The following is a 15,871-nucleotide window of genomic DNA, read 5'->3' on the forward strand; positions in this document are numbered from 1 at the left end:
GTTCATTATTTTTTTCAAAATATAATCCAGCCCCCCACAAGGTCTGAGAGACAGTGGACCGGCCCCCTGTTGAAAAAGTTTGCTGACCCTTGGACTTAGATGTCCCCTTGGCTCCCCCCAGCTCTAGGATGCTGGAGACGAAAGGGCAAGAAATATGTCATTTGCAAAGGCAACTCCAGTGCTATCCAGAAACTAGCCATTCGATTGCAGAGATTAATGTGATCTTGTGAATGTGCCCCACCAGTTTTGTGGGAGCATAGGTCTCCAGAATGATCTGCAACCTCCAGATACATTGGGCGGTCTGGGGATTGATTGCACTGAATGATCTTACTGGATTCCAAATATGCCATGCAGGGCGTGGGCACATCCGATACCAAATACATTCTGTGCCTTAAGGATGAACAGCAGGTTGGTGTTCACTGGCATGGACCCTAACTTCTCTGAATGCAGTTCTGCTCATGGAATTGGCGTTTTCCCTCTCCCGCTTCCAGCTGAGCCTCTGGCAGCCCATGAAGCTCAAGGAACCCTCTAGAATGGCACAACACAAGCTTTGGGTCCAAGCCAGAGTATTTTTATTAAGCGCTTTCCTTCTTACTGTGCTGGTTCTGTTTGTTTAATTCTCCCAGTGGGACAATTGTCTTCAGCCAGATCCAAACCTGACTCCATCATCTCTTGCTATGCTGCCCTGGTCGGGCTGTTCCAGGTTAATTGGGCTAATTGGGTTAATTGGGTTAATTGGGCTAATTGGGTTAATTGGGTTAATTGGGAGAAAGCCAATGGATTAGGCAAGCTGCAGTGCAGGGCAAAGTTCCTTAAAATTCATTTCTCAGACACTTTTCACCTTTAGAACAGGAACATTTTAGATGGGAGACAGAGGTACAGAACGTTCATAGCTAGTGGCATAAAATAATAACACAGGTACAGAGGTGCTAGCCAGTCTGCATGGTGCAAATGCATTGAAAGGAGATGCTGTAAGTACTTCTGATTAAGTACATGAATATTGTGGCACATATGTTCTAGAGCTGGCATGGGTAAACTTGGCCCTCCAGATGTTTTGGGACTACAGCTCCTATCATCCCTAGCTAACAGGACCAGTGGTCAAGGATGATGGGAGTTGTACTCCCCAAACATCTGGAGGGCCGAGTTTGCCTATGCCTGTTCTAGAAAAATGGAAATATCCAGAAATTCAGGGAGAGGAACATGGCGGATTGAATGTATTTTGTTGGCAGGTTGCCAAAGGAGATAATTATGTGGTGATTGATGATAGTCAGACATAAATCTTGAAATGGAACTATCCCTAAATATGAAAGCACGCAACTATCTTGTAATAGGATACCTTCTTGTAAGTCATGAAAATAGTATCTGTTCTGTTTATAACTTGTTCATATCTGTAATTAAACTGTCAATTCCCTCTATGGCTTTTCTATAATAATAATAATAATAATAATAATAATAATAATAATAATGAAAAGGAATAATATTTACGTTATGCTATATATGAATATGAAAAGAAAAATCTAAGAAGAAATTTTTAAAATTCAATTTACTGTATCAATTATATATCATTCATGTAACCAATTCCACATTTCACACATTTTACAATACATAAAATGGGATCTGTGGCTTTGTGGCAGAGTATGTGGTCTGTATGAAGGATGTTTCACTCAGCTAAAAAAGAAAAAAAAAAGAATGTAAGAGGGCTGGGAGGCCCTGAAGAAACTGCTGCTGGTCAAAATAGTCAATACTGAACTATCATAGAATCATAGAGTTTGAAGGGATCCTTCAATGCAGGTTTATAAACTAAGCACCCATGACAGCTAGCCATCCAATCTCTGCTTTAAAACCTTCAAGGAAGGAGAGTCCACCACTTCTCAATGAAGTTTGTTCCACTGTCAAACAGCTCTCACTGCCAGAAAGTTCTTCCTGATATTTAGTTGGAATCTCCTCCCTTGTAACTTGAAGGCATTGGTTTGGGTCCTAGCCTCTGGAGCAAGAGAAAGCAAGCTTGCCCCATCTTCCATGTGAGAGCCCTTTAGATACTTGAAGATGGCTACCATATCTCCTCTCAGTCTCCTCTTTTCCAGGCTAAACATGCCCAACTCTCTCAACTGTTTCTTGCATACAAAATATCCTGTCTCATGAAAAGTGGTTGGAGTCTATGCCCTTTGGCTCCAGTCAGTTCTATGATGCTACTGTCAAATAAAGGGGGGGAAATGTCCTTTGCTGGTTGCATAACCTACAATGGCGCCATGAGCATCCGTTTCAGGTTTGGGGGCATGTATGGTTCCATCGTCGCTACCTGGTGTAGTGAACTGTGTGAGGCTTGCACACTCTGAACGAGCAGATCTGGTGCCCCAAAACTGCTGTGCCTGAAGGACAGGCTTAAGTGTTCAATATGTTTGCATTGAGGATTTCTCTCTTATTGCCCCAACACTCCTTGTGTGATTCTCCCAGTGGAGATATGAGTGATATGGGATCCCTTCCCTACTTCCCTCCTGTCTGCTACTCTTGGACCCACTGAAGAGCCTCTCTGGTTAGGGCACTGTGGCGATCACACACAGGGTCCCCGGACATTTGATGGTCTATTGACCCTGTGCCGCCACTGCGATTGCTTTTTCCGCTGCCACCACCCCGTATCTCACGGGGACACACGGAGTCCAGTCAGTTGTTAACATAAACAAATGATCAAGTTTATTTTTAAATGCAGGAACAAGCTTATGGTTTCAGTTAATTTTTCTCTTGTCAGTTTCTTATTCTTAGTTCCTACAACTCCAAACTGATTATTCCCAACTATCTATCTGACTCCACCTAACAATTCCTCTCACTCTCTCACAATACAACTTTACCAACCCACACCTAAACCTCCCTCTTCCTTTTTCAACTCCCAAACCTCAACTCAACTGAACTCAAATCTCAACTGACTTTCAAAACCTCCCACTCTGACTTTTATTCCCCCCTTGCATTCTCACTGGCCAATCACATCACACCTATTTTAACCCTTTCCTTATGACCCATCCTAGGAGGCAAACACCACAGGGACCATATGAAATGTCATAGAATTTGGTGCCAACTTCAGTGGGAGTTGGAAAATAGACAACATCAGGGAGCCCCTTTATTCATTTCCTCTTAGGCAATGGCATCTTTTGACCCAAGCCAGTATAATTGAGTACGAGAGTTCATTTTTATTAGTCATTTAATTCTCCCCATGAAACTATTTTCTTCAGCGATATCCAAACCTATTTCCATAATCATTTGCTGTACAGTCACAGATAGGTAGTTTTCCCTTTTGCTGCTGGATCACTTGAGAAAAAGCAATGGACAGCCAAAGAGCATAAACATGTAGGCAGAGCATTCACAACCTTGCAATGGAAGGGGCAGAGCTGGCCTGTAGCTTCTCCAGGCTTAAATGGCTGTTGGTTTGGTCACTTCTGGGTTTGATTCACCCATGCTAGATGAGGAGCATCTGGGCATGTAGGAGACCATCAATCTTCCATCACAGATCAGAGCTGGTTTCTGGAACTCTGTGCAGGGCAGGAGATACCAAGAATAGGAAACAAACACCCAGACCACGTTTCTTCCGTGGTTCAGAAAAATCCACTTGGGCAAAGCTACAGCTTCACTTTGACCCAGCTCGTGCTTAAGATTTTTCTATCCAGGCCAGGTTCTAAAACAGGCATAGGCAAACTCAGTCCTCCAGATGTTTTGAGACTACAACTCCCGTCATCCCTAGCTAACAGGACCAGTGGTCAGGGATGATGGGAATTGTAGTCTCAAAACATCTGGAGGCCTGAGTTTGCCTATGCTTGTTCTAAAACATCAGTGTGGAGACCTGTTTGTTTTCTCCCAGCCTCATTATGTGATCCTTAAAGTTAAGGCTGAGGCGCCTGTGGCCTTCTGTATATATTACTTGCCAATTCCCATCAGCTTTAGGGAACATGTCCAATGGCCAGGGGTGATGACAGGTCTAGCCCAACAACTTTTGAAGACCACAGCTGCTCCCTCCCTGCCCAATGAGTCAAAACTTGTTAAAAGTTGAGTACACTTTCACGACCGTGCATGTTCAACAGAGATGCCATATTCAGAATGATCTGATGAAAAGAGCCCCAGTATTAACTGGGGAGCAATCTTACATTAGCCAGGACAAGTATAGTGTGAAAGATCTGGACACTATTGTTATTTTGGGTTCTTTCCCTTTAAATTTTTGCAAAATAATTACAAATAAATCCATAGATAGAACGATTATATACACATATAAATTTATGGAAGCAACCAAATATTTCATCTTAATTTGTAGAGAATATGGTGCATTGGTACAGAAAACCTCAAGAAAAGGGTTGTTACATTGATATTTCTATTATTTAAAATTTATAGACCACTCTTATAAGAACGAAGTTGCCTATATTTTACCACATTGTACTATGACCTTTTATATGTCTCAAAATAAAAAAATGGGAATTCTTTCATCTTGTACTTAATTAAAAATAAATAAAATCCTTTTTGCAATGAATTCGCTGTGTTTTTGTCTCCCCTTTCCAACTGCCTTGACTGCCCTTTCCTAGAAGTTAGCAAATTTCATCATGTAAGCAGCTTCCCAAACTTTACTTCCCGAGGCATCTAGAGATAATGATATGGGAGTTTTCTGTCTCTGACACATGACTGTTTTGGCCGCTATTAATAGCTGAAAGTCATTTCCGAATCCTCTTCTGTCCAGTTATAATTACAACAGGATCTTTTGGGAAATGATAGCCCAGGATGCTTGTTATTTCTGTCAGCACAAATTCCCAAAATCTGATTGTTCAGTATGCCAGCATGACGTGAAACATGTTTGCATCAGAAGTTCCACATCTCCATCATGGGTCACTGGCCCTCAAAAATATTTTACTCAACCTGGCAGGAGTCAGGTACCATCCTGTCAAATCCGTACAGAACGTTCCTTTAAGAGTTTCCAAATCAAATACCATTTGTCTGTCAGTATTTGAATAGACAAATCTGCTTGCCATCTTGCTTTATAGCAATTCTGTTAATATTTTGTATATCTGACCTAAAGTTCCATGTGACCAATCAACTGCTGAGATCAATAATTCAAAATTCATACAATTTCTAATGAGCTGTGGCATCTTTATTTATTGGGGAATCTATATCTCACCAAAAATGGTCACAGGGTAGTTTACAAATCTAGGGTATATAAAAACATAGTACACAATAAACAGAAACATTAAAATAATTTTCATAAATTCCATAAGTAACAACATCATTAAAATTACTTAACCCACCAGCTTCTAAAAGCCTGGCATCTAAAAAAAAGAAGAATACCATATATTAAATGCAGGATTATAATGTAAAAAGGAAAGTTGAATTCACTTAAGGCGGATACCACCAACCTTTCTGTTCTTGCGGACACATTTTAAATTTTAAAAAGCCTTTTAGGGCTTTAAAGGTCAGCACCAACATATGGGACTCTTCACACCTCCAATCTAAAGTAGTACCCAGACACAGTTTCATCACCTGAGCCCAACTTTCACAGGTCAAAGGTCTTTTATACTACCCTTTCTCCCTGTGGATGGGAGGGTTTATTTTCTGGAAGTATTAGCAACATGTGGTATTTCAAATGCAGTCTATGGCTGTGAACACCATACCTTTCAAGCACATTTAAAGTAACCCCCCCCCCGAAGAATCCTGGGAACTGTAGTTTACCCCCTCATGGAGCTACCATTCCCAGCACCCTTAACAGACTACATTTCCCAGTGTTGCTGAGCATGAGCTTGGAACAGTTCTTGTGGATAAAGCCTAGGACTACAATCTAGTTAGGCAGACCAAAGACCCAGACGCATTTTGCACCCTTTAAAAGACCTCTCCCTTCGTTTCAAATTAAGTCTATGGAGGAAGCAAGGGGCAATTTTGTTTGAGAAGAGGACTTTCAAATTCCTCTCGTTTCCACGTTCCTGATAGATGCATAAAAATGCAGCACCCTTTGAACCTTAGCCTATAAAAGTTAAACTTCAATGTGATTAAATGTTCCGCTCCTCTTACACGATAGGCTGCTGCTTATCGGATATGGGTGTGACAGGTTTCCCTGGCACCTTTTGCCTCCAACTGAAGAAAGGACGGGTGAGGGAATGTGACGGGTGAGAGTTTGTTCACAGGTAGCTTCCTCTGAGCTGCTAGCAAGTGCACTGTGTACTGTGGCCCACTGCTGAGTGCGTGGCATGTAAGTCAAGCTACATTTCGTATTGTAATTAATTTGGCAGGCCAGTCAGACTCCCCATAATGTCTTCTGCCTTCGGGGAGGGTCAGAATTTGAGCAAACTCACAGATTCCTGGACTTGGCTGAGAGCAATGCCAGCTAACCTCCTCATGAGGCCATCCTGGGGACGGTGGGTCGAAACGATGGCGCTGATAGCCAGCCCCTCGATGGAAGTCCTCAACCAGGTCAAAGGTTCTGGCAGACACAGAGGGAGAAGCTGCCAGGGTAACAGAGGCCACGATGTCACCACGGGAAGAGAGGGTGCCTTTTTACAACGCAGGAAGGAGCAGGAAGTGGGCAGAGCTCTCCATAAACTCAGGTGTATATCATAGAATCACAGGTACTGTATGTGTTAATAAACCATATCTGCAGACTCTATTGTGCCTTGATTTCCCAGTGGAAGCACAACCCTGGGTGAGTGAAAAATTGGTGCTGGATTTTACTAAGCAGATCAAGTAGCACTGGGGGGTAAATTCGATTCAGTTCCCATTTAAAGGCAAACCAACCAAATCCATAGCTGTCAACTTTTCCCTTTTCTTGCAAGGAATCCTATTCGGAATAAGGGAATTTCCCTTTAAAAAAGGGAAACGTTGACAGCTATGCAAATCTGCATTTTTGCGGAAGCAATATGAGAACCCAAACACAGCCGTCCTTTGAAACGTAATCTTCTCTGAATTTTGCAATACGATTCTCCAGCCATAGTAGGGTAAAGTACAGTGGTACCTCAGGTTAAGTACTTAATTCGTTCCAGAGGTCCGTTCTTAACCTGAAACTGTTCTTAACCTGAAGCACCACTTTAGCTAATGGGGCCTCCCGCTGTTGCCGCACCGCCGGAGCACAATTTCTGTTCTCATCCTGAAGCAAAGTTCTTAACCTGAAGCACTATTTCTGGGTTAGCGGAGTCTGTAACCTGAAGTGTATGTAACCTGAAGCGTATGTAACCCGAGGTACCACTGTATACATAAGAATGCATATGTTGACAATAATAAGATACCATTTGTCTGCCTCAGCAGAAGAAATTAGGTACCTCCTAATTCCAACTGTTCATTATAAGAATAACTGTTTAAAAGCTGGTACAGTGGTACCTCAGGTTAAGTACTTAATTCGTTCCATTCTTAACCTGAAACTGTTCTTAACCTGAAGCACTTTAGCTAATGGGGCCTCCTGCTGCTGCCGCGCCGCTGGAGCCCGATTTCTGTTCTTATCCTGAAGCAAAGTTCTTAACCCGAAGCACTATTTCTGGGTTAGCGGAGTGTGTAACCTGAAGCATATGTAACCTGAAGCGTATGTAACCCGAGGTACCACTGTACCTGAGTTTGATCCCTGCCCTGGCCTCTCCCCTCCTTGTCCCTTTTCCCTTGTGTTTTTATGAGTCTTCAGGCAGTTTCAGGAGTTGGACTAAATGACCCTTGTGGTCCAACTCTGTTCTATGATCCTAAGTCTACCATGAGCAGTCTCATTTTTAATCAACACCTTTCCAGACTCCCACCTGAGATAACAGCCTCACTGCACCTCATGAGCACCCAAAGAAAAAGATGGAATTGGATTGGGGCTGCAATGCAGTGAGAGGAAGCTTGACTCTTAATCCTGTGCCAGTCTCATCAAAAGTGACTTACCCCCAAAATCTATTTACCCTGACCTAGTAAGAGTGGGAAATGGAGCTTTGCACTTGAGAATCCCCAGGTTGAACGCTCGATTCAGGAGCTTGGGCTGCAACTGACAAGGCCTAGCACTGCTGATCAGGATATGGGAGTAGGTTGTAGAGCAGAGCTTTCTAAACTTTTCATGTTGGCGACACACTTTGCAGACATGCATCATTTCGCAACACAATAATTCAGTTTTACTGACAAACCAGGGGTTAAACTAACCCCTTTCCCGCCCCGGGAAGAGTGTGGGGAGCATTCGCACAACACACCTACACCCTGCGGCCAACACACTTGTGTGTCACAACACACAGTTTGGAAAGCTCTAGCGTAGAGTGTTAGATTCAGTTGCCATTTCCCACACACACACACCCTCAAGCAGGTGATTGGTGGTAGTAAGCACTAAAAACATGCATGATTCAGCCCACATTATGCACATGCTTTCAAGGTACCTTGAGATAAAGCAGGTTTTTCCAGCAGTCAGCAATGGTCAAAGAAAGTGTCTTGTGCCCCCAGCCACTGCTCGATGCTATAGCTTTTCTTTCTCAAGGAACTGGTTGCTGTTCTGCTGTTTCTAATGCTGGCAGGAGGTCCATATGGGAGCCTCAGGGGGTTGCATAATAACTGGCTTGTGATGGTCATTCTGGATCCTGGATGGTCTCAGCCACCAGGGTTAATGATGAATCCTTGTGCCTTCATATAATGAGTCCTTTGTTCTAGAGGCAAAGGCAAAGCTAAAGCTAAAGTCCAGTCAAAGGCGACTGTGGGCTGCGGCACACATCTTGCTTTCAGGCCAAGGGAGCCAGCGTTTGTCCACAGACAGCTTTCTGCGTCATGTGGCCAGCATGACTAAACCGCTTCTGGCGCAATGGGACACCATAATGGAAGCTAGAGCGCACAGAAACGCCGTTTACCTTCCCACTGCAGTGGTACCTATTTATCTACTTGCACTTACATGCTTTCGAACTGCCGACCTTCCAATCAGCAAGCCCAAGAGGCTCCGTGGTTTAGACCACAGCACCACCCTCACTTTTTTGCTTAAAGGCAAAACAGACCATCACACAGTTGAACGACAGCAAAATGGCTGAGAATTAGCCCCACTGAAATTAGTGAGATTTACATTTGAGTATTTATTTTAAAATTTTATGCACTGCACTTTCCTATAAGGCTAAAAGCACCCTATTACAAAATAAAAATCAGAGACATCAGTGAGAGAGGGTTGGCAAAGAAACAGAGATTCAGAAAGCCTGCCTAATAAATATAGTTTTTAGAAGACATGCAAAAAGAGAAAGGTATGACTCTTGCTGAACTTCTATTAGCAAGGAGTACCACAAGGCACAGCCTGTCATACTAGGGGTTCAGGCAGTGAAGTGAAGTGAAGTGAAGTGAAGTGAAGTGAAGTGAAGTGAAGACCAGCCAGACTTCAGGGGCATGTGAGACCACAAACAGTCCCCCATCAGAAGACTTCAGTGACTGAGACAGAATGTAAGGAATGAGGTGGTTCTTAAATAACCTTGGGTGCAAGTTATTTAAGTCATTGTGAATTAACACGGGCCCCTGGCCTGATAGCAGATTGGTTGCCATTGTAGCTCTCTCAACAGAAGAATAACATCTTGCCAAAGACCTGCTCCTGCAAGAAATCTGGCTGCTACATTGTTTACTAGTTTCGGCTTCCAGACCGGATTCAAGGGCAGAGCCAACTAAGAGTGTACAAAATTGCCTTGTTCATTCAAGAGCTGGTTAAGTGGTCCTGTCACATGGACCAACCACAAAACTAGGAGAGCACCACTGGCACCCAGAGAGAAAAGCCCAGATGCTGGAAATGAGATTTATTCCAGGTCTGGAATAACAGACGACTGTGATTTCCGTAGCTGTATGTGAGTATCTTAAATAGTAGGCATATTGTATCCATAAGGGAGTTATGTTCCGGGACATCTTTTATCTCGGCGACAGACAGCAGAGAGCCAAAGGCAACATGATCCTGAAAACCAGCTGGCCTGACCCTGACCACAATGTGCCCTGAGAATGAGCATATCTCCATGCAAAAAATAAAAATAAAAAATTAGCTCTCATTTTTTGTTTGGGTAGTTTACATATCTGGGCCAAGAAAGTTATTCTATGATCTCTATGGGTAAAAAAAAATCCACATGACTCACACGTTTATGATTAGACAGGCTTCTTCTTCCTTTTACCAGAGCGAAAAGTAGCAGTGCACCAGAAGAGAGACAGTGGCAGTATCTTATCTGAGCCCACAGCATCGGTTCATCATGGGCGAATTCCTGCAGCAGTTCCTTGCTTGCCTCGGGGGCCTCACTTGTCTCGTTTTCCTGGTGAAATGCGTTCGGTTTTTGAAATATTTCTCTCCGCTTGTATGGAGTACTGTGCCTGAGTCTTTTTTCCGGTCCATGGGAGAATGGGCAGGTAAAGCAACTTTTCCTCATATTTTTATTTCTGGGGAAATGTGAACGGATGTGTTGGGATGGGAGCAGGGGAGCAACTCTGTGGGCACCAGCTTTGCAACACAAAAGGTCCCAGGTTGTGGCATCTCCAAACGGGGCTAGGAAGGACTCTTGTCTGCAATCCTGGAGAGTTGATGCCAGTCAGAGTGGGGAAATATTGAGCTAGAATCTAGATGGACCTAATCCAATCCTCTAACCACAACACTAGCTCTCAATCTTTGAAGGTTCATGGACAGTGCCAGATTTACATACAGTGGTACCTCTGGTTACGAACTTAATTCGTTCCGGAGGTCCGTTCTTAACCTGAGGTACCACTTCAGCTAGTGGGGCCTCCTGCTGCCACCGCGCCACTGGCGCGCGATTTCTGTTCTCATCCTGAGGTAAAGTTCTTAACCCGAGGTACTACTTCAGGGTTAACAGAGTCTGTAACCCGAAGTGTTTGTAACCCGAGGTGTTTGTAACCCGAGGTACCACTGTATAAGCTAAGCAAGCTATAGCTTAGGGCCCCAGTCTCTTGGGGGCCCCAAAAAAAATTTAAAGGAAAAAAACTGGATGTACATTTCCAAAATATAAGATAAAAAACAAATAAAATAAAACCTACATACAGCAACAGTGTTTTGTGTTGTATAGGCTCCTATGATGTAAGTAATAGGCCACCAATCATTTTAAGAATCACTTAATAATTCTTTCACTATTAATATACAGTCATACGTCGGGTTGAAGTAGCTTCGGGTTGAGCATTTTCGGGTTGCGCTCCGCGGCGACCCAGAAGTAACGGAACGCGTTACTTAAGGGTTTTGTCACTCACACATGCGCAGACGCTCAAAATGATGTCACACACATGCACGGAAGAGGCAAATTGCGACCCACACACGCGCAGACGTGGGTTGCATTCGCTTCAGGATATGAACGGGGCTCCGGAACCGATCCCATTCACATCCAGAGGTACCACTGTACTTCTTCTTAATTGTATTTTAGTTCAACAATTACTTTGATAAAATACATATTTTATCAAATAGCAAATGGCTTTAGATACCTATTAGGTCTATAAATTTCCATATAGCATATATTCAACACAAAAAACGTATTATAATATTGACACATGCACCCTTGAAATGTTTTTTTAATGGAGTTATGTAATTGAGAAACATTAATATGCAACTTCAATCTTTTTGAAATACAAAGAAATTCAGGCTGCAGTCCTACACAAATTTATCTGGAAGTAAGCTCTAGTAATAGGGATGCAGGTGGCACTGTGGGTTAAACCACAGAGCCTAGGACTTGCTGATCAGAAGGTCGGTGGTTCGAATCCCTGCGACAGGGTGAGCTCCCGTTGCTCGGTCCCTGCTCCTGCCAACCTAGCAGTTCGAAAGCACTTCAAAGTGCAAGTAGATAAATAGGTACCGCTTTGGCGGGAAGGTAAACGGCGTTTCCGTGCGCTGCTCTGGCCCGCCAGAAGCGGCTTAGTCATGCTGGCCACATGACCCGGAAGCTGTACGCCGGCTCCCTCGGCCAGTAAAACGAGATGAGCGCCGCAACCCCAGAGTCGGCCACGACTGGACCTAATGGCCAGGGGACCCTTTACAGTACCTTTACCTTTAAGCTCCAGTAAACTCAGTGGAGCTTGTTTTGGAACAGACACATGCAGAACAGCAATGAGAATTACTTTTGCCTATGGCAATGACTGGTTTGCCTGTGGCAGCTTCCTAGCCCACATCATCTTAATACGATTTACAAACCTAAGTTCTCCGGCCATTATCATTTTTTATGAGTGAATAGACAGATCTCCTGCTCAGTGATGTGACTACAAACTGATAATTTAAAATAAAAACAAACCCATGGACTTGGATGCTAAGATAATGGATGCTTTGTAAACTTTTATGCAAAGCAGCTCCAAAGAAATGGATGGACCTAACTTAGTCGTGTTTGTTAATTTCAATACATCTACTCTGAGTAAAAGTAGTTAAAAAAAAAATTTTTCAGTGATTTTCCAAAGAAACAAAAAGTAAAGAGTCCCCAAAAGTAAAACACAAAATATAACAAAAAGAAAAGAGGTCATGGACATGTTGCACAGCTTTTGTCAAGGGTGCCAACAAACACCAGATAATTTTGTCCTTGGGGTTTTGAAAAAATGAGAATCACACATTCCGAACGTCCAACAAAGCTCTCACATGCCATGGAATATTTTGCAGAAGAGCAATATTCCAAACATTTTTCAACCAAGAAGAAACACAGAGGTTAGACAAAGTTTTCCATTTTTGTACAATTGAGAGACCTGCTGCTGCTAATAAGAGAAGCAGTGTTTTTTTGTTTTTTTATTGCTTTTATGTCATTATTACCCTCCTCAAATAAAGAAAGGAGTACCAGTTGTGGGGTGAATTGAATAGGTTCCTTAATAATTTTAGAAATTTCTTCAAAAACTTCCAGGGGTGCCCAAACTTTTTCCAAAGAGGGCCAGATTTGATGAAGTGAACATGCGTGAGGGCCGACCAAAGTTGTTGAGAGCTTTTTTTAGAATTGAAAAGTTGCTGAGCTTTTTTTTACAGTTTTACCCCAAAGTTGTTCAGCTTTTTTTTAAGGATTTTACCCCAGGACACATACTGCCACAGGGGCCGGATTAAATTGACCGGCGGGCCAGATTAGGCCCCTGAAATGGACTTTGGACATGCCTGCTAGTTTACACCAAAGACTTTAACTAGTAGACATGCCCCCCCATAAATGGAAGTGAGTTTGAGAGGACCCACATCCCTGCTAACAATCTGGAGCACTAGTCTGGAGGTAAAACATGAAAGAGAGACTGCCCTACCATCTGCGGTTTATTTTAAGAGCGAGTTCCCTCAAATAGTTTGATTAGTCTATTGGTCCACATTCTGTTCTCAATACGTATCATAATTAAAGTCTGTTTCCCAATTTAGTTTCAAACTCACAAGTTTTCTAGTCATACTACTTACCATTTCAATAATAATAATAATAATAATAATAATAATAATAATAATAATAATAATAATAATAAAACAACAACAACAACAACAACAACAACAACATTGGTCAACAACAAATTTGTTGTCTGCGTTTTTTCAGTTGATTTAGGACGAATCTGATGCGCTGAATCCAAAAATCACATTGGTTTTGCTCAATCAGGTCAAGTTTTTGAGCTATGGCCACATGCCATTTTTTTACGTTTTTGTTCACATGTACGCTTGTGTGGAGCATTTTAGAAGAAGTTGGTGGGGGTAAAATGCCATGTCGAATAATTGTTTTGATTGGAAATGATTATTTTAATGACAAGAAGTATTCAGGTCTGATAGTTCTGGGTGATTATGTCGAAAAGGGATCAGTTTGAAGTCATAAAACCTCGAAATCTTCCATAAATTGGTGCGGCAAAGCATAAAGTTGGGGGATCAAAACTAAGTTAATGCTTATTTTGGTATTAAACTTGGTGAGCAGGATAAAGCTTGGGCGCCACACATGGTGTGCAAGGCATGCACCGAGGCTCTACGTGGGTGGACCAACGGCAAGAGGAGTCTGAACTTTGGAATTCCCGTGGTTTGGAGGGAGCCGACAAACCATGTCACTGACTGCTACTTCTGCGCTGTTGATGTGACTGGGATCAACAGACAGAACCGGAGCAGCCTCAAGTATCCTGATCTTCAATCAGCACATCGTCCTGTAGCTCATTGTGATGAAATTCCAGTGCCTATCTTCTGAGAACTTCCTGACATTAGTGACGAAGATGCTTCCAGTGTTGAAGGACATGAAGAAGAAGAAGTGGTTCTTGAAGATGATGCTCCACATCCATTTTCCCAAAAGGAGTTGAATCATCTAGTTTGCGACCTCAGCTTGTCAAAGGACTCTGCCAAACTGTTGGCATCCAGATTGAAGGGAAAAAAACCTCCTCTCTGACAGTGCTCGCATCAGCTTCTTCCGCAACAGGCATCAAGAGTACCTCCGTTTTTTCTCGGAAGAGAAGGACTTGGTGCACTGTGCAGATATTGCGCAGCTTCTGCTCAAGCTTGGAGTGCCACAGTATGAACCCAAAGATTGGAGACTGTTCATTGACAGCAGCAAGCGATCACTGAAATGTGTTCTGCTACACAACGGCAACCAGTTTGCCTCTATACCTCTGGCTCGACTACACTGAAGGAGAACTATGAAGCGGTGAAATATGTGCTGGAGAAAATTGGTTATGATCAGCATAAGTGGTTTATTTGTGTTGACCTGAAGATGGTGAAATTTTTGTTGGGACAACAGTCTGGCTTCACCAAGTGCCCATGTTTTCTGTGCATGTGGGATAGTAGGGACCGTGCTCAGCATTACACGAAGAAGGACTGGCCGGTGTGGGAGGAATTGGTGCCTTGCAAAGAAAGGAACGTCATCAACGACTCTCTGGTGGACAGAGACAGAATACTCTTCCCACCGCTGCACATCAAGCTCGGCTTAATCAAGTAGTTCACCAAGGCTCTGGACAAGGATGGTGACTGCTTCACTTACTTGTGCCAGGCTTTTCCAGGATTGACCATGGAGAAGTTGAAAGCTGGCATCTTTGACGGTCCTCAGATCCGTCAGCTCATCAGAGATCCAGAGTTTGGAAACTCAATGAACGAAGTGGAACTGGAAGCGTGGAAGGCATTTGTTCTGGTAGTGAAGAACTTTCTTGGCAACAATAAGGCCAGAAACTACGCAGAAGTTGTCAACAACATGCTGACTGCTTTCAGAAACCTGGGCTGCAACATGAGTGTCAAGATGCACTACCTATTTTCACATATGGACCGGTTTCCTGAGAACCTGGGTTCAATGAGTGACAAGCAGGGGGAGAGATTCCGTCAGGACATGAAAGAGATGGAGACCAGGTATCAGGGTCGCTGGGATGCAGTCATGATGGCTGACTACTGTTGGACTCTGAAGGGAGACCTCCCTGCCGCTGAGCATTCCTGGAGTTCCAAGAAACGGAAGTTCAAGCCCTGAAGTTTGTAAAATGGTGAAGCAACATGCAATTTATGTGTACTTACCTTTATCAATGCCCACCATTCAGTTTACAGTAATCAATGTTTCTATCAGGTAATCAATATATGTTGTTGGAAAAACATTTTTTTCTCTTAAAAACATATTTAGGATGATATGTGTTGACAAAAATCAGCTGATAATGCCACAAAAATGTAATCGATTTTGTCACAAGATCTGATTTTTTTCAAATCAACATAGCACAAAAACCTGACCTGATAGAGAGAAACGGATGCCATTTCCTGATTCAGCAGTGCAAAAATACCCCAAATCAGTTGTAGAAATCTAGACAACATTCAAAAAGTAAAAAATTGTTGCCCAGTGTAATTAATTTTATTTATACCCCGCCCTCCCCGGCCAGAGCCGGGCTCAGGGCAGCTAACACCAGTAAAATTACAGTAAAAACATAATGCGGGGGGGGGGCCTCATTTTAAAAGTAGCAAACCAAAACCATAAGGGAAGGGAAACATAAGCGTCAGACTGAGTCCAACCAAAGGCCAGGCGGAACAGCTCTGTCTTGCAGG

The 15,871-nt window shown here is 43.0% G+C and overlaps 1 protein-coding gene and 1 long non-coding RNA gene across 6 annotated transcripts in view; one reads left to right on the forward strand and one right to left on the reverse strand.

The window, feature by feature from the left end:
• Positions 1-1,440: 1,440 nt before the first annotated feature.
• On the reverse strand, positions 1,441-8,850 carry LOC310745043. 3 transcript variants are annotated; one of them, XR_014539839.1, is made up of 3 exons: positions 8,340-8,850; positions 6,312-6,461; positions 1,441-3,521 (listed from the first exon to the last, which is right to left on the reverse strand). It is a non-coding gene; the product is annotated as an uncharacterized lncRNA (long non-coding RNA). The 3 variants fall into 3 exon arrangements; XR_014539840.1 differs by having other exon boundaries at positions 6,312-6,509; XR_014539838.1 differs by lacking the exon at positions 6,312-6,461.
• HSD17B3 (hydroxysteroid 17-beta dehydrogenase 3) overlaps positions 5,966-15,871 on the forward strand; it is a 28,765-nt gene continuing 18,859 nt past the window's right edge. Inside the window, exons 1-2 of one of the 3 annotated variants that reach the window (XM_083577137.1) lie at positions 5,966-6,208; positions 10,083-10,308. In XM_083577137.1, coding sequence (XP_083433263.1) covers positions 10,155-10,308 — 154 coding nt within the window. In that variant the 5' untranslated portion in view covers positions 5,966-6,208; positions 10,083-10,154. Of the gene's footprint in view, positions 6,209-9,083; positions 9,765-10,082; positions 10,309-11,227; positions 11,292-15,871 lie in introns of those variants that run through there. The other 2 variants (XM_083577136.1, XM_083577138.1) reach the window with 2 other exon arrangements.

The sequence above is a fragment of the Podarcis filfolensis genome (genome assembly GCF_964270895.1).
Source record: "Podarcis filfolensis genome assembly, chromosome: 11".
In the NCBI taxonomy this organism is placed as follows: Eukaryota; Metazoa; Chordata; class Lepidosauria; order Squamata; family Lacertidae; genus Podarcis; species Podarcis filfolensis.